This window comes from Meleagris gallopavo, chromosome 1, assembly GCF_905368555.1.
Source record: "Meleagris gallopavo chromosome 1, MGAL_WU_HG_1.1, whole genome shotgun sequence".
NCBI lineage: Eukaryota > Metazoa > Chordata > Aves > Galliformes > Phasianidae > Meleagris > Meleagris gallopavo.
The window spans coordinates 58,617,507-58,635,881 of record NC_139404.1 but is presented as its reverse complement, the minus strand read 5'-3'; the positions used below and the strand labels follow the sequence as shown (position 1 = coordinate 58,635,881).

Below are 18,375 nucleotides of genomic sequence, written 5' to 3'. Positions count from 1 at the left end.
TTTCCATGGAAATAAATAGATCACTCTGAAAGCTACCTCCTGTGTAAATTATGGACTGTTAACACATGAAGAGTTAGATTGTGTCTGTCACCTCCTGAATGTGTACTCGGCTACAAGAGAGATGATGTCTTGCTCACGCTTCATGCCTTCAAGCTTACTAGGTGAATGGCTTAACTTTTTGAATTGAGGCTGTTTTCCTTGTAGGTACATGTGCTGTCAACAAGTGTCATAACTTGTATTTCTCAAGTTAGTAACTGACCGCAGCATCAGAGAAGAGAAAATGTCATATAAAATGAAAACAAGCACGGTACATTATTACAAGAGATCTTTAATGAACCCATAGCCATTTTCCCTTCCTTTTGTCACATTTGAAGGAATAATTGAAGCTCAGTCTTGTATAGAAACTGACCAGTAGTATATTCTACACGACCCTCTGCTCTTAAGCATTGCTTAGTGCACCTGCATGAGATGATACAATATTTTTCCCATCAGATTTCAGCGTAAATATAGGAATATAGTATTACATTTTTAATTCCATTATTCAACCTTTCAGAATAATCTGAGGTTTTTTTTTTTTTTTCATTAAACAATCAATAAAATTGTTAACTGCTGCTCAGTCTCCTGTAACTTAACTGCGCTCTGGGAAATTATCTGTGCAGCTTGACATTAATAATGCTGATATCCACAAGATATTCCAATGGAGTTTCTGTTTGGTGTAGCAACTTAAGTTGAACGGTTCCGTTTGTTATAGATTTTAAATTCCTTCTTGGTAAGTTGATGTAGGTCTTGATAGAAAGATTAAAGTTTTGTTCTTGTTTTTAGAATTTCAACTGTGGACTTAAGAAAGGGAAATCAAGAAAAGATGGACTGGAATGTAAGACCACTCCAGAATGCAGTTGCACAGAATAACCTGCAAAGTCAAGAATCCTGTTACACTCAAATGCTTTCTAATGCACAAGCTTTTCCTCAAACAAATGCACTTTCTTCTGAAAATGCATGCAATTATGTTGGAAATAACCAAGTGTATCTACCAACTGTTAATGCTGCTTTACCAGGAACATCTGTAGCCATAAAAAGTTTTCTTACTTCGGAATACTCAGTCAATCAGTCTCCACCATCCTACGTACCACCTGCGCTGACACTTCCCAATCAGACATCACGTGCACAGGGGGAGATGACTCAGAACTCTTGGCAAAACTCTGGTAGGCTTATTTCTTCCCATAGAAAGCTTCCTCTCCTGTCTTCTCAAATGAGCGGTGGAAACAGCGTGCCGAATGTATTTCGAGGACCTCATTATGCCACCTCAAACAGTTATGCTGTTTGTTCACAAACGTCACAGCAGCGTTCTCTGAGAACTATGTTGCATCAAAGTAACCGTGAATGCATTAATTCTTCAAAGTTGGGGTGCGTCCCGCAGTATAACACAAATACCTCTGCTTCTTCTCAAAGCATGTCTGTACCTGTCAATCAGTCATCCAGTCAGTATCTCCATTCCCAGAATAACTGTTTGTCTTTTGGTACATCTGGGCAACATGTCCAAAACCAAATACATAATTCCGGTAATCAGATTCAGTTTTCACAGTCACTGAGTCAAAATACTGCAACAAATGTACAGTTGCCACAATATGTGCCAAGTCAGATGGGATCAGGAGCACCCAGTGGATGTTCTGCACCATCTTTGTTGCCTGCCAACTATGATTCAAAAACTGTAGCGCAGCCTTTGCTAGGTGCACAGCAGGCAGTACACAATGTGTTTAATAAATACCCTCTCCAGAGCTGCCCGTCAGACAAAAAAACTGCTTCTGGTTTTAACAGTGTTCAGCAATACTCGCTGAAACATCAACGGGGTGAAGTCAGTCAAGGGGTTAGGAATGGCTGTAATTCAAGTGGAAATGTGACAGTAAACCAGCTCTTTAGTGACAAGTCTGCACCCCCCACTGATATTTCCTCAGAATTTTATGATATTATGCAAGGAGCAGTACCTTTTTCTTCAACGGATGCTTCGCAGCCGCTCTGTGATCCTGTTTCAGTTCAAGAAAGGCAGACTACTAGTTCAGTGAACGTGCCTGCTAATTCTCAAACTTCTTTAGCAAGAGAAGATAAAAGAAAAATGACAAGTGACACTCAAGCTTGGGAAACTGAAAGACTGCAAGTTTTTAAGAGAAAATGTGCTCTGCTTGAAAGGATGCAAAAGTATAGAAAAAAATTTTTGACTTCAAAATGTGACAAAAGCACTTCTACGCTTCCTCCGAGTTATGAAACTGCACTCTCTAATTGTCTTCCTCAGATGCCCAAGCAAAATGTAGTATCTTCCCTATCACAGGCAATGAGGACAGACAGTCAGCAGCACTCTATTTTTGGATCTTCATCTGAAGAAAGAAATGACAAAAACATAACTGGTGGTGACAACAGAGGGTTAGAAGTGACTCACAGTAATCGTCAGGTAGAGCAGGGAAGCCTTTCATCAGGGCCCCTTCCCATTCCTTCCCACAGTGAACTTACAGCTCTATTAAATAATCCTGAGAATTCTCCCATCTTGGAACAGAAGAATGCCTTGGCCTCTTCTCAGAAAACGCTGACATCCTTGAATGATTCTTCATGTCAGAGTCAACCGAATAGCTCTAGCAGAGATGCAACAACAAGTGCGGAAAGTTATCCTGAGAACTCAGCATTTCTTCAGTTTGTATTGAGCAGCACAAATATGTTAAAAGAGAAGAAAGCTGGTACTATTGCTGATAACATACTGACTAATCTCCTTTCTAATGAAAAACAACAGGTAGATTTAACAGGCTTGGGTGGGAGCTTATTAAAAGACACTAGTGAGAAAGGTGATTTGGTATCTACGGTCCACACACACACTCCCATATCAGCAATGATGGAATCTAATGCAAATAAATTCAGTGGTGATGTAGCTCAGAAAAAAATGCAGTTTACTGAAAATCCGTGTTTTAAACAGAACAATGGTAATTATTCTCTAGAAGAGCTAACTGCATGCCTTGACTTATGGAAAAAACAAGGTCCAGAACCTGTGAGTGTTCAAAATAGCCTGTCAAATGAAAACATTGCAGCAAATCAGATCTCATCGTTACCTCACGGCCAAAACGCAGCAAATAAGAGAGAACAAGGTAATCTGGTTAGTGCAGATGTAACAGTCTTGCCTTTAACAACCACTTCCGTAGGACAAAAACATGACATGTTAAGTTGCAATTTGATAAAAGGTTTAGAACTCCAAATTGCAGTTGTCTCTCCTTTAGTGCTTTCTAATCAGAGAGCTCAGAGTGAACAGGTAGACAAGTGTCCAACATCTGCAGATAAAACCTATCCAGTGATTGACACGGGAAGCATACGCAGCATGCAAGAAGAGGGGAAAAATGTGGTAAATACTGATAAAGGAACAATAGAAAGTGTTTCTTCATCATCTGATGACTGCATTCTGATACAGACGGAGGACCCATGTTTACAACAGACCAAATCAGCTGATGGAAAGAGAATAATAGAAAACAGTGTGAATGCAAATGATTCATGTGGTGAAAACAAAAGGAAACTCAGTCAAGCCATGAGAGATGCTGAAGAAAATCTACAAAACAAACTTCTTCCTGAATCGGGCCAGAGTTTTTCTAGTAAAACATTCCAAGAAGATACAAAAGACCATGATGGCAAGAAAGCAGTGCTAGGGACTCAAAATAATACTCCCTCAGCTGTGATAGAAGAACAGATGTTCCATATTGCTAGCGTATGTTCCCTTGTTGAAGGCGATAAATCATATAATCCGCAAATAGCGAGCATGTTCAGCTCGGTCCCTCAGACACGTGCATTTAACAGTGGTACCCCATCAGAAGTAAATGTGTCTGACCCTAGGCAAAAGGAGCAGCTGATGAAATTGAATAAAAATGACCTGAGGGAGAACACTCCTCAGCGAGAGACCTTGCTGCAAAAGGCATTGAGAGAATCATCATGCTGCATTAGTGAAGTAGATGAGATTTTGAATGGTACTATAACTAGCCATTCTAAGAAAGAAAGCAGTGGCAAGCTTACTAGCACAGTTTCTACCTCAGAGCAAAAAAAGCCAGTAAATACATTTTTGAAGCATCCTGAAAACGATTTGGGAATTCTTGCTAGTATAAACCAGGAGTTAGCTAGAAATTCACTAGATTCCTTGGTAAGTGTAACTGCTGAAACAAATGCATTCACTGTTACTACATGCAGCAGAAAAGAAAATGTCACATCCACTAAAAGGAGCGTAGAAGAGCTACACGTTTTTGGAGCAGAACCCATTACATATCTAGATAATCAGCTTACTGAACTTATGAAAGAGTTTCCATTTGGCATTGAAGGGGCTGATATTCTGACAAAAGAACCAGCAAGAAACAATTCTGTGGCTGAGCAGAGAGAGAATCAACCTCAAAAAGAGCCTCATGTTTCTGCCAAAAAAGCTGATTCAAAGAACCCAATAGATCAGCTACAAATTGCGCAGTTAGACTCTGGTCAGGTGCAGGAGTTACATCCTGAAAAGAAGCTATGTTCCTCTACTGAAAACAGTGGAGCATTGAGTCAACAGTCTGAAAAGACTTCAACCCAGGAGGGCAGCCTTGAATGCAGTGTTCAGCCCAGTCTATGTTCCTCTACTGAAAACAGTGGAGCATTGAGTCAACAGTCTGAAAAGACTTCAACCCAGGAGGGCAGCCCTGAATGCAGTGTTCAGCCCAGTCAAAGTCTATGTAAGGAGAAAGAAAGCCCACAGTCCCCTTCCAGCTCCGGAAATAAAGAGGTTTGTAGTTTAATGGGTTGTCTATCTGTGTCGGGTGAAATGTCACAGAGCTCCTATAAACGTAGAACTTCTGTTTCAGATAAAAATGCCGAGCAACTTTCAGAAGCTGAAAACACTAACTCTGCAGGAAGACAAGAAAACAACAGTAAATCTGATGCCATAATGAAGGACCACAGTGTGGTAGAAAACCCACCAATTTGTGAAAATGTTCAAGATAGCATTCAGAAAAATAAAAAAGATGTATGCAAATACACCTCTGTAACAAATGAAAAATCCAAGATGAACAACGAACACAAACCACTTTCACCACAACTGGAAAAAATTGGGCCACTTAATTCCTCTGAAAAACAAGACGTTAATAGTTCAAAAAGCAGTAATTTGAAGGAAGAGATGCAAGAGCCTAGAAGAACTCCGTCATTAAAGAAAAAATTTCATTGTGACAAAAAAGATCATCAGAAAGTCTCAGAAGGGGAGTTGTCAGAGAAAGCTGGTTGTACAGATACAGATAATATGATGAAGTCATCTAAAAAGAAGGAGAGAATTTTCAAAAAGAAGTCCCTTTCAAAAGATAAAACCAGAACAGATTTGGCCATGAAATCCCAAAGAGACCTTCATAAATACACAAAGTCAGAGAATGTTGCAGTTAAGCACAGTGAAGTCTGTAAAGGACAAAAAAGAAAAATCTGTGACAAGAACACAGGTAAAGAACAGAACCACAAGAAGCAAAATGTAGGAACTAATACTGAAGGGAAAGCAAAGTTATCTCCAGAAATAAAACGTGAAAAGCTGAATAGTTATCAGGCGGAAGCTATGAAGTTCCCAAACTTTGGCATTAGAGACTTAAAGTCAAGCAACTATACATTTTCTCAGCATAAATCTAAAAAAGCTCATCCGCCACAGGAGGAGTCATACAAACGAAAGAGGAAGGACAATGTGATTGGAAAAACAAGCTCTAAAAAAACAAAGGTGGAAGATGAAAGTCTAAAACAGGCTGAAACAAAGAATTCCAAGCGGCATTCATATGATCACAAGATAAATACTGACAAGACTAAAAAGCTGAGTGGAGAAAATGTCTGGAAACCTAAGAATTCATTAGCAGATCGCTCTATGCTTAAACGACAGCGAAGAAGGGGTCTATCTACCATCTCCAAAAACCACCTTTCTAACAAAGAAAGACATCTTGATGGTCAAAACAAAGACCAGTGTTCCGAGAAAATGTTTTCTGATAAAAACTTGCTATATTTAAACAGAAGAACAAACAGATTAAAATTACATCTTCAAAAGGAACCCAAAAAACACTACCTGAATAGAGTTGCATTTAAACGTACTGCTCAGGAACGCATCTTTCTGACAAAGTTGGAGACATCACCTGTCAGGCCTGTCTTGCATGTAAAGTCCAAAGTATCACAACATAGTCTAGATTCAAAAAGAGATGCTTCTCTCTCTGAAAATGAGAAACCAGGGAAACGGCAAGTGCTTGAATTTAAGCTGTGTCCAGAGATACTGTTCAGAAATTCAGCCACTGATGATGAAAGCTTAGCTGCAAAGAATTTTCTGGAAAAAAAGAAAACTACTGTGGCAGGTATGATGAATATGCACCTCTTTTCTTCCACTTCAAAAGGAATGTATGTTTGCAGTTCAGATTAGGTTGAGAATCATGAGTTTTAGGTAGAATGCTTGCATGTAAAACAGAGCCACTGTGAGAATTTTGGATATCCTTATAATTTGTTTTCCCAAATAATTAAGAAATTTTTGCAAATGAAAATATTTTTGTGTTTATGTTATACAAAACCACATATATTGAAAATGTGGGACTGTAGAAGCTGTTGACAGTTGAAATTGCTTATCACAGAACAGCAGAATCACAGAATTGCAGGCGTTGGAAGGGACCTCAGCAGATCATAGAGTCCAACCGTCTAGCTTTCTGACAAATTCTAGCTGTCTGTTAAGCTGAAAAAAGTGGGGGATGTCCCATTTCAGATTTTACTCCTCTTCTTTAGACTTTACAGAACAAAGTTAGTTTAGAACATGGTCGTTTCAAACAACTTTACAAGAAGGATTTCTATCCAATTCATGGCAACTAGTTCGGCTTGTTTGTAGACAGCAGATTCTATTGGTGTTGCTACCAAAAGTGATCTGATTTGTATCCATTGTTAGCTCAGTTGTAGGTAAATTTGGCTGGAGGAGGCGGAAGAGATGTTCTGAGGCCTTGAAGAAGGAGAAGGCTTGGGCCAGATTTTTTTTGTATTTTTTGACTGCTGCAGCATTTTCTTAGTCTTTGTAACCACTACCATATTTGCTATGAATTGTCCTCCTCCTCCTACCTATCCCAATCTTTACGCATTTTAAGCAGTGCATAAAATGTCTATATGCATATATATGTCTAACATGGAATTTGATTATAAACTAATAAAAACAAATCTCAATTTGTACTTAGCAATCCTTGCAGTCATCTTTGTGCCCAAAGAAAATTTCCTTTTGCATGTGGTAGTATATATGTTATAGCCTAATACTGAGTAGAGACCAATGTTTGTCATAAAGGAACTTCAACAAAAAACCTTCTTAATTTTCTTCATAGGTGTCAAGAGTAAAAAAGAAGATTGGTTAAAGTATGATTCAGTGAAGCAAAAAAAGTTGAAGGAGATCTTTACAGGTGAGCTGGCTTTTGATTGTTGATTTTGAAATAAAAGTTGAATAATCTCTGCTTGGTTTTAAGTGTTCCTTTAGAACAGCCATTTTTAATGAACTATTTCAATTGATTCCTTAGTAACTCTGCCACCAAAATGGGTGCTGTTGAGTAGACATTCAAGTTTCAAAGACTTGTGGAAATCTTTATTGTCACGAGAATACATTGTTGGAGATCAGTGGGATTTTCTAGTATACATGTGTGCACTTGAATCATAGGTAGCACTGGTGATGAGATTTATCTAGAGCTGTAAATTGTAGGCAAAACCTAAGCTGGCTGTTAGCGACTTTTGCTTTAACCTGCTTCTCTCCCTGTCTTTCAGCTGAGGACTGTATTCCACTTGATACAGCCATAGAAATACTGGAAGGAAATGACAAGGCTCTTCACATTCCGATGAAAGACTCCAAACAGATGTTTCAAACCTACAGGAAAATGTATCTGGAAAAAAAGATGGAAAAGCCTGGATAGCACTCCTGTATCATACATCATACTTGATACCACTGGGAAAAAAATGCTGACATTAGAATTCTTTTTCCAGTTTACTTCATATTTTTGCATAAGTGTTCATATTTGTTCAGCAAGTTATCTGCAAGTTATTATTGCAAATGAGTGGGAATTTATGTAATATGTATTTATGGCACAATTAGGCTTTGATGCTGAAAATGTCAGTGTCAAATGTTGTACATCTTTTTGGCATATTTGATTTTTTTTTTTAATACAGGAGGTAGCTGAATCTTGGGGAAAAAAAAAAAAGATAAATTAAAAAAAGACCCTCAAAGTCATTTAAGTAATCATGATCTGTTTTCTTTTCTGATTTTGGAAAAATTCAACTTCTGATACTTTCCATTGCTGGCAGTGGAAAAATATTTCTACTAGAAAGGGATTATAAGGATTCTCAGGCATTACATGTTTAATTTTCTATTTATGCTAGTTTTATTTTTGTTCATCTAGCAAGACTTTCAGTTATTTGTAGAAATTTTTTTTTTTGTAAACTTGGAATACAGATGTAAAACCCTTAAGCATGACGATAAGGGAGTACCGTGAAGTGTTTATGCTGCTACTCGGTTTTCTTAAATATATTTTTGTAGAAATTGTAGAAGTTGAACTCTGAATTCTTCACCTGGATGCAGTGCTGTAAGCTGACAGCTCACTGAAGAATCTTCCCTACTTCCTTCCCTCTCTTTCTGCTTTCTTTATACCTGAACAAAAAGTACAGTGGTCGAAGTGCACGGAGTTTAACTTCACTTCTGTCTGACTGTGATGTTCATTTTGACCAGACTGTAATTAATTCTTTGTTTATAAAGTATTAGCTGATGTTTGACTAAGGATTCACTGTGACTTAAGAATTATATTTGTTGTTGGATGTCTTTTTTTAAGTGCCTTTTCAGTGTTGTTCACAATTTTGAATTGTATTCTTTTTTTTTTTTTTAGAATTGTTCTGATTCTTTTTATCTGTTTAAGCCTTTGTACTGAAAGTAAAAATGCTATAGATATTTTACTGACTGACTTTTTAATACTTGAAATAAACTTTCAAAGGCTATGCCTAGTCTTTTTTTAGTTTAAGAAGTATATAGTTATATTTGTTACAGTTAGCTAAATTAGCACTGTAGGTAATCTTGTAGATCAACAAACACAGCTTTAAAAAGAGTTTCAGATCTTCCTCCTTTGAAAGGTTTCATAGTTAGGAGCGAGAGCTGGACTTGAGTCAAAGCTTTTTGAATCAATGAAACTAACAGAATGTACTTAGATTTCAGAAAACACAAGAATATTTTTCTCTTCAATATTTTTTTTTTCCTTTTCTGTTCTGTCTTGAATTAGTATCAGTACCTAAAGAGCCTTCAGTATTACTCCAGTCACGAAGAGGCATGCTTGTAGGGATCTTGGGTATAATAAGCCAGCAGAGCGTAACATTACAATTTCCTATCTTTCTCTGTACACTGAATTGGGGAAAACAAACAAACAACAACAACAACAAAAAACCCAAAACAGCTCACTTGCTGTTTCTTCTGCTCCTTATACTGCTGGCTCAAGCCGTGGTAATAAAGCAAGTCCTTGATCTCAGTCAGGCAAGATGTTGAGATCCACTTAGATATAGCCACTATGAGAAAAACTAGTGCTGTGTTGTTTGAAGAAAACTGACACATATGAACATAAGGGCATTCACTTGCACTGAAAATACCCATTATGAATGTAATGCGTGGCTGTTGTCTTATGTTTCCTGTATCAGAAAGAACATGTAATATGCGTATCACCAGCGGGGTTGCGTTGTGCTGGTCATAGATCCTGTTATGTCTCTGGGAACACCAATAGACTTTAAGGGTCCTACTTGTCCTTCTGTGAGCACCCACGCTCCTGCTTGTGTGTCCAGGAATACCATGTAAGCTCCAGCCTGAGCCTTCAGTCCCTGCCTAAGTGATGTCCAGGAAGTACGTATCTCTAACTCCCTTTTAGCTCATGCCTGGACATGAAAACTGCCTGGTGATCCAGACTCTGACCGTTGACCTGTATTCCTGTGTGGACTCAGACATATGTTCTTACATTGAAGCTGCCTGTCAATCACTGGAGTATGTTTGACCCAAGATCTCTTTGACTGATTCTGATCCTGGCCTGTAAATTGAGTTCATGGCTTTTCCTTAGCCCTCCATCATCACAAGCTTGTCTGGTGACCTGGACTCTGGCTTCACCCTGTTTGCCATCCCTGGTCTGTCTTGCTTGCCTTGCTTGGCTATTGCGGAAAGAGTGAGACTCCTGCCTTGCCAGTCATGGTTACTCCCTTGGTTCTTAAGGAGCAGCTGATGCTTGTTGAGCCCTAACAGATAGTGTCAAGAGGGGCTCCCCTAAACAGATAGACAGTGAAAGGAAGAACAGTGAAAATGTGATGGTGCTGCTCAATGTGCAGTGGGCCTAGTGATAAAGGACTTGGGAAATAACCTGCTGTTTTTCTGTCCTTACTGTCAGATCTGTTGTCAGATCTCTCTCATCACTTAGCCTGTGCAGAGCCTAGTCTGCAGGAGTGAAGAGCTACCTGTTAAAGGAAAACAGACCACTCAAGCCTATTGTGTGTGCACATGTCCATGAAACAAGATGAGATACACCCAAGGGTGATGGGAGATCTGCCCAATACCATTGCTGGGTGGTTCTCTGTCATCTTGTATGGCTTGTGACAACTTTTCTGGAGGGAGGTTCCTGATAAGTAGAACAAAGCAAGTGATGTGTGTTACCCATTTTCAAAGACAAGAAGGTGATCCAGAGAACTGCAGGAGCTTGGTCAGCATGACCTGTTTATTTGGGAAGATTATAGGACTATCCTTCATGCCACATCTACCTCTGCATGGTAAGGATAAAGGTATTTGAAATAGTCAACGTATTCACAAAGGATAGATCACTCCTGACCAATCCATTGGTCTCCTATGATGATATGAATTATTCTGTTGGTAAGGGAAATGTAGAAAAATGTTTAACAAGTGCTTCTTGACTTGGTTTCTCATTGTATTCTTGGAGCCAAGTTGTAAGGAGGTGGTTTGGATAAGTGGCCTGCACAGTGGCTGGAAGATTAGCTAAACATTTGGCTCAGAGAGATACTGTCTGTGATTAGTGTCACAGAATCCAGCTGGCTGCTGATTATTACTGGCATTACTTAGCAATTGATACTGAGGCTGTAATTGTTCACCACTTTCGTTAATGATTTGGAAAGCAGAATGTAACAAATCTTTGCAGGTTTACATGGAGAAATGGAGTTCTCAGGAGCCTCAAGAAGAACTGGCGGTGAAAGCTCAGAATTCCTCTCACTTCTAGCAGGGGAAGCCATAGATATTTACAAGATCTGGCTTCTGATGGTCTAATGAGGTGGAAGCATGTAAGTTAGGCCTATTGAGATACAGGCATCGGCTTGCTGAGGTTACCGTACAAAAACAGGCAAGGAAGAGACTGCTAAGCTTGTCAGAGGCTGTTGATGTTGATGTTCTGCTAGTAGTGTGTGTATGTGTACAGACTGAGAGTAGAACTGAAAAGCAGCTCCGCTGAGAGGGACTTAGGGGTCCTGGAAGATTAAAAACTTAACATGAGGCTGCAGTGTGCACTCGCAGCCTGGAAGGCCAAGAGTAACCTGGTCTGCATCACCTGAGGGGTGGCCAGCAGGGAGAGGGAGGGGATTGTCACCCTCAGCTCTGCCCTCATGAGGCCCAACTGCAGTACTGTACCCAGGCCTGCACACAGGAAAGCCGTGAGTGGGGTGCATTTTCAGTGAAAGTTTACTATTGGACTTGAATTTTCAGCAGCCATTGTGACCTTATTTCTTAAAATCTTCTTATCTTATCTTCCTAGGCTCTAATTTATTTTCCTCTGCCTCTGGGACTTCCAGTCTATTTTTATTATAGCAGAACTCCTGGCTCCAGTGCTATCAGCTCAACCATGCAGATTGTACCTCATGTTTTTACTTCTGCATTTAATTCAGTTGGTTTTCTTTCTTTTGATTCTTTCCCTCTCCCTGTGTTTGGTGTCTGTTCATCAATACTGAGACTTGGCAGGGAAAAATGTTTCCCCACTTTCAGCCCATTGCGATGCAGGTTAACACAGTGTAAGACGATTGATGATCAGTGTGTGGTTGAAGTTTGTCTTCTCATGGGCCAGTGCTTGGTGGTGTTACTGGAGGCATGCAGTCATTTGGTGCATAATGGTCCATCTTCTGGACCATTAGTCCCACATGCTGCTTGATCTCGCAGCAACACTGGAACACTTCAATGGCATTTCTCTCCTTCCAGTGATCCTGGAGACTCAGAGACTCATGGAGAGTAGTACAGATGTTTCAGAGCTATCAGGAGAGGAAGGTCTGCTCCCCAGGGCAAGATACAGGCTGTATTCCTATCCTGGGTCAACACTTCGGCTTGCACTGGGGCATGCCCCAGCTTCCTGTACCACACCCTTTGGCCAAATATCTGCAGCTGCATAACTGTATCAAGCACAAAGGGGGGAGTTCTTATCTGCCATAGGGACGTGATGAGAGTCTCCTTAGCAATGAAGACTAGAGTGTTGACCACAATGTCAGTAGGCCATGTACCAATTACTGGAGGGACTACTGAGCCTCCCACCTGCAGTAATCTCCCCCAAGATGCAAGTAGATCACACTACTTTGATTCTACTTGCACCTTCCAAGGCCATTTTATTCTATGGGTACCTGGTTCTAGATTCTCAGGGGCAGGGAGCAGAAGGTTATTTTCACTGCTGATTTGGGGTCTTAGCCAATTATTGGTGCCTGTAATTTGGATCCTAAGTGGGGAGGCCCATGTTGTCAGTAGCATTTTCAGATCACTGGGTCTGCTGTCTCTAGGCCTTTCATTCAGATCCCGCAGGGTCTCATAGAGTCTCTTTATCTACCCCTGCAGGCCTGGGCACTATCCTCCTTTCTCTGATCATCAGCACTTAGAGGATCTACTCATAAATATACTCCCTTAAAATAACATTAAAAAATGAAGTCATCTTGCCATAGCAATCCTTGTTCAATGGGCTACAACTTGGGAGCCAGAAACTCATCTTTGCAACAAAACAATCTCTCAATAAACTACCAGGTCTATTTCTTCAGATCAAAACATGACTATAGCTATTAAGGAGCAAAAATCTGCTCTGTATGTTAATTGGCCCACGCTGCCTTTTCTTTACATCCCTATTAGATACTTGTTGTAAAGAAATTAGCCTGCCATTTTGGTTCCAACCCATAACTTCCATAACTTTTGACTCTGACCAGAATCAAGCATAAACCAGTGAAGATAATTTTCATCTTGTTTGAACTGAGAAAACTAATGAGCCCTTCCTTCCTCTCACACTGTGGTAAAGACAAGGAGAAATCAGCCCTCAGGCAGCCCATAAATTGACAAATGTGGCTTCCCAACTAGCCACAAGAGATGCTGTCTTGCACCCATCCAGGGAGAAATGTGGAATGCAGTTAGAGTGCAGAATTTGCACCAGAGAAAATATGGGTTGAATAGGGGATACTGTAGAGGAGTTGCTGATTGCAGAGCTGAGTGAAAGTCTCTTTGGAGATGCTGGATGCACTTTGTTAATTCTATGCTACTTATATTGCTGTTTATTCTACTTTTCTGCCTGCCTGATTTCAACTGCATTGATTTAAAAATGCTTAAGACATTCTGTTCTGAATCTGAGGCACTGCAGAAGCAAGATGCAGTGTCACCAGAAGCAAGTAGAAGTCTAGGTAAGGAGACTTCATTGCAGAATACATCTCTAAACCGAAACAAAATTGTTTGGCATAGAGAGCCGCTTGCTCATGCTTGGAGGCATAAGCAACTAGAATGGGCAGCACCAGCATAAGGCTTAAAGGCTTTGTTTAGTCAGTAGTGTTCTCTTAGGAGGACTTCAGGGAAAAAAGAGAACAGTACTGGATTGGAAAGAACGGCTATGATGCAATGGATATGAATGAAGTCTAAGATAAATGCCTTCCTTGTGCATACAATCACTCTGCAAGTGACAAGAAATAAAGAATGCTCTTCTTGGACCCTGGTGGGTGATACATTGTCAAACACCCTGCAAATTCATTTTCTAGGACACATATTTGATGTTATTCTGTTTGATAGATACAGCAGCCATGTTATGTAGGGGATGGAAGTTTCCCTAGTACGAACCAGCAGATCCACAACAGTAGCTTGTGAGCAGGTGGCACAAATGTTCTTTAGAGTCTTGTTTTCAAAATTGTGACTAGGTCTGGCAGCACACTTCATAAGAAATAGTTCACAAGAACTGTCCATTAATGTTAGAGTGTAAGAGGCTCATGTTCCTTGCTGTACCCAGTTCTTGTTGCTTGAGGAAAAGACAAATGCTGTCTTCACACAGCTATTAAGAATCTCTGTCAGTGAAACAGAAAAATTTAAGCAATTATCAAAATATTAAAAAAAGAAAAGAAAAAAGAAGAGTCAATACCAAGACAATAATTTAATCATTTAGGAAAAAAAAATGCTTTACTTATTTACTGTTCACTATCACAACTGGTTTGCTAAGGGATATTGACAAAGGGCAAATAGTATGATCTTATCAACATGGAATAATTAGTTCAGTGGCAGTTATCCTCAGGATATGTCAGAGGTTGTTATGCATTTCTAATTTGTAAAGCTCTGGAAGCAAATATCTTTCAATGTAATTTGCAGTTTGAGCTTAATGATGCTGCATTCAGTGCAATTACAGTTATTTTTACACTGCTCTATTCAGTTCCAGTCCCCAGTGTATTAACTTCATAACACTTTGGCCAGTATTGGAATCTCTTTGATAAATTGCCAGAACTGCTAAATTGGCCATTGTCCACTCAGGCAGCTGTTCAGAGTGAAATAGCTGAAAGGAGCAGCATTACGGCTACAAGGAGCATCTACAGGGAACTGCAGGAAAAGCCTGAAAACCATCTGCTCCTTAAAATAAGCAATCTGGAAATCCACAGAAATATCACATGTTCACATCAAATCTCTTACTGTGGCCACAGCAGCATGACCACAGACCTGTATAACGAAGGACTGAACATGACTGTCTCTGGTCCTGTCTCCTTTTCCTGTGGGCATCACCTGTAGCTATATACGTTGCTCTGAAAGTACTGTCTCCTATTTATTTCTACTGGAACTACAACAGACACAAAGAGAGAGCAAATTCTCAGCTACAAAACACTTTTTTTCTGCACAGTTGTCACCATTAGCTCTGCGTTTTTTGTCAGGGATGAAAAAGAGCCTGCATGCTGCATTTGTAAATATCTGCACCAGGGGAGGTGACCCACTGTCGCTGTCACCACTGCTGAAGTGCACCACCTTGCTTTGCTCACATCAACAGTTTGGTCTCCATAATTGTTTATCAAGTGTTGGGGAATGTCAGTGGGTGCCATTTTCTCCCCGTGGAGGAATTCCATGGCACACCTTTGCTTCATCTGCACTTCAATGTCAGATACCATTTTGTCAGGCTGCCCCTCTGCTGCCATCTGTCACATGGCAACAAAACTTAATGGAACATTGTCAGGAAGATTCAACTGTCGCTGCTGAACCACACACATTCATTTCTGACATTATGGGCCAGTGTAGTGACATAGGAGGCATTACTTTTGGAGCAGCCCTAATACAATATGGGCAGCATGGTAGGAGAGCCATCAAGAAAATGTAGGAAAACTTGATGTCGTTCTTCTGCATTTCTGCCCTGCATCTCACAGAGCTGACTATGGTTGAAACTATTCAGCAGTATGAGTACTTCAAAGCAAATATCATCTCTGATGTGACCTTCAGTAACAACAAACAAAACTTAATCATGCATGAGTATTTAAACCTTACATTTAAAAATGCTGTTACAACAAAGAGATATTCTCTGTATAGACAAAAGTGAGGGAAAGAGAGCATGAAGAAAGCACAAAATTCTGGCATGATATAACATTGCAGGTAACTATATATATATGCACATAAAAAAGGTTAAGGTGTTTTATGATATTAATGTTGCAAAACATCATTATATTCTGCCATAAGAATAGATATTCAGTTTAAGTCACCATTGTCTCTACATAGACACACACAGGGAGAGCTTCACCCTGGCATAATGAGCAAGATGAAGGAGATATTTAATAATCGTGATATCCCAAGGAGACTTGCACTAGATTCATTTGTGAACCCTAGCTCCACAGTGCTTTTGGCTTGTGTTAATTTAGCACTGAGGTGAGGTTTCCATCCATAATGTATAAAGGAAGGCTCTCAGGGAAAAAAACAGTAAGATGAGAAGTCCCACTGCTGTCTGTACTGGATGAGTGTGGGTGGCTTTAAGTATCTCTGTACTTCTGGGATGTTTTGTTTCAAGTGAAATAAGAAACTATAGGGACTTTTTCTGCAATGTTTTGACAACAGTCTCTCCTGCTGCTTTGGTCCGTGTGTTTGGAATGGCCAAATGTGTATGTTACAGTTGACAGTGGCTCAATATATGGATGCTCCCTCCTTGTGACTGGTCAGAGGTAACCCTGGGATTCCATGTTCCAGTAGAAATGCCTGCTCTCTTTCTGTAGTCCTCTTTTGTGGTTAGTATGAGCATTCATGGGTCATTCTGATGTAGATACAATTTGCAGAAAACACTTACGTGGATTGAAAATTTGTGATTTTACTGCTTGATTGTACAGTTTTGATGGATCAGTGGTGAGTGATGAATCAGCGATGCTTGATGAATAAGGTTGAAATTAACAAACAGGTATGTTTTTAATGGGTATTTGGTTTTAATCAGACTGAGAGGTCCCTCCTGTTCTCTAGGCAATGTTTAATGAGAGTGAGTGCAAGAAGGAAACTGGAGTGTGAAACCACCTAGCAGCTTGCACATGTGCATATTTTTCTGATGACAGATCTATAAGGGTTTATGGCATATGGGTGGCACAGTTTTGGCAGTGGGAGGGGAGCATGCAGCCCACCTGTGGGAGGAGGCTGGGAGGTGCCCTGCATAGCTGAGCCCTTCAGCCAGGCTGGGGGGACTTTGGGTGACAGACAGCACCGTATAGAGAGACAGAAAAGAGAATGAGAAACAGCTAGAAGGATGCTGATAGGAGGAGGAGGAGGAGCTCCATGGTGGTGCAGGTACTCCTGAGGTAACTGCTGCCCATGGAAGAGCAGGTAATTCCCTAGAGGGGCTGTGGCCTCCAGGTGAACCCATGCTAGATCTGGTGGTAGACAAACTGGTGGTAGACATGTGCCTTTGGGCCATAGGAGTCAGGAAAGGCCTCGTGCATGTTTCATGCAGAAATGAGTCCTGGGGTTCTGAGCCATCACAATCTTGTGTAATACCAGCTAACCAAAGAGGAACTGAGTTAACTGCATGGGAGAAACCAGCATGTGATTTATAGAACAAAGGTCAGCTGTGGTTAGCGGGGTGCCCACCAAAAAGTTCTGGGAGCAGAACCATGAGAGGAAAGGTGTGTCAAAGCCAGGAAAACTGTGGATGTGGCAAGTGAGGTATCAGTATGCCTGAGACACAGCAGCAAATCAAGTTCTGATTACAGGGTATCCTCCTGGCACTGTGGTGACCATCTCCTTGGATAAGGGACATCTTCTGCCATACAGCTCTTTCCCAGGGATCTAAGTGAGAGATGCTGATTGTGCCAGAGCCAACAGAAGGATGAGTGGAGCTCCATTTTGGTTTGTTGCAGGTACTTGATAACTTCTCTATATTAATTTGAATAACAAATTTTCACTAGTAACGGAGGTAGCTGGATTAACAAAGTTTGTTGACTTAGTTTTTTAGATTCTCCTGTTTTCAGTTACAATATCACAAAGGAACTCATTAGCTTTGGCTAGTTTGTATAGATGCCAAAGAATCTGCAGCCAACTGAGGTCCCATGCTGGAGCGTAGGAAAAAGGTGGAGGGAAGGATCAGCAGAGAGGAACTGGTCCCACCCTCCGCTCTGCTGGCTGCTTCACTGGAGGGACTGAGTGTGGCCTGTGGTGGCAATAAGCAGGGAGGAGAGGTGCCTGAGGTGACTGAGTGAAGTTGACCCTGAGAATGAGGGAGGAAAAGTTTTTCCCTTATGTGTGGATATATTAGTTTATTTGTTGTTGTTTTGTTCATTTGTTTCCTACACTACTCAAGTATTTATATTAATTTGTAATAAATGATTTAAATTCCCCAAGGCAAGTCTGTTCTGCTTATGGTTATAAACATTAGGTGATCTTACCAAGTTTTCTCATTCTCTTCTTTGCTCTTTCCTCCTCCATCCTGCAAATGGATAAACGAGGAATGACTAAGCAGTTGTGTGCCTTCAGCTACTAGCCAGAGTTAACTCATTACGGGATTAAAGAGGAAAATAATTCCTCCCTAAGGGAGCACTAAACTTTGCTGTAAGGGTAGTGCATGCAGATGTAAAATCAACTCCTTGCCCATGGCCAGGATATTGAGTTACCATGTACTCTGTGTCCTCCAATCCTCA

General features: G+C 40.4%; 2 protein-coding genes across 5 annotated transcripts in view; both read left to right on the top strand.

Annotated features, from left to right (window-relative positions):
* The window catches only part of LOC104911957 (uncharacterized), a 62,426-nt gene that overhangs the window by 26,734 nt on the left and 17,317 nt on the right, over positions 1 to 18,375 (top strand). The window contains exon 3 of one of the 4 annotated variants that reach the window (XM_085229398.1): positions 823 to 850. The exons of 2 other annotated variants lie outside the window; for them this stretch is intronic. In XM_085229398.1, coding sequence (XP_085085524.1) covers positions 823 to 842 — 20 coding nt within the window. In that variant the 3' untranslated portion in view covers positions 843 to 850. Of the gene's footprint in view, positions 162 to 822; positions 851 to 18,375 lie in introns of those variants that run through there. One more of the 4 variants, XM_085229409.1, reaches the window with a different exon arrangement.
* On the top strand, positions 823 to 8,065 carry RESF1 (retroelement silencing factor 1). Its single transcript, XM_031555118.2, has 3 exons — positions 823 to 6,350; positions 7,347 to 7,421; positions 7,777 to 8,065. The coding sequence occupies exons 1-3, from the start codon at positions 863 to 865 to the stop codon at positions 7,920 to 7,922; spliced, it is 5,709 nt and encodes a 1,902-aa protein (XP_031410978.2). The 5' UTR covers positions 823 to 862; the 3' UTR covers positions 7,923 to 8,065.

Excerpts from the sequence above, each read along its gene's own strand:
- RESF1 (XM_031555118.2), top strand. The coding sequence starts at position 863 with ATGGACTGGAATGTAAGACCACTCCAGAATGCAGTTGCACAGAATAAC. Across the intron at positions 6,351-7,346 it reads AAAGAAAACTACTGTGGCAG|GTGTCAAGAGTAAAAAAGAA; the intron begins GTATGATGAATA and ends TTTTCTTCATAG. Across the intron at positions 7,422-7,776 it reads GTTGAAGGAGATCTTTACAG|CTGAGGACTGTATTCCACTT; the intron begins GTGAGCTGGCTT and ends CCTGTCTTTCAG.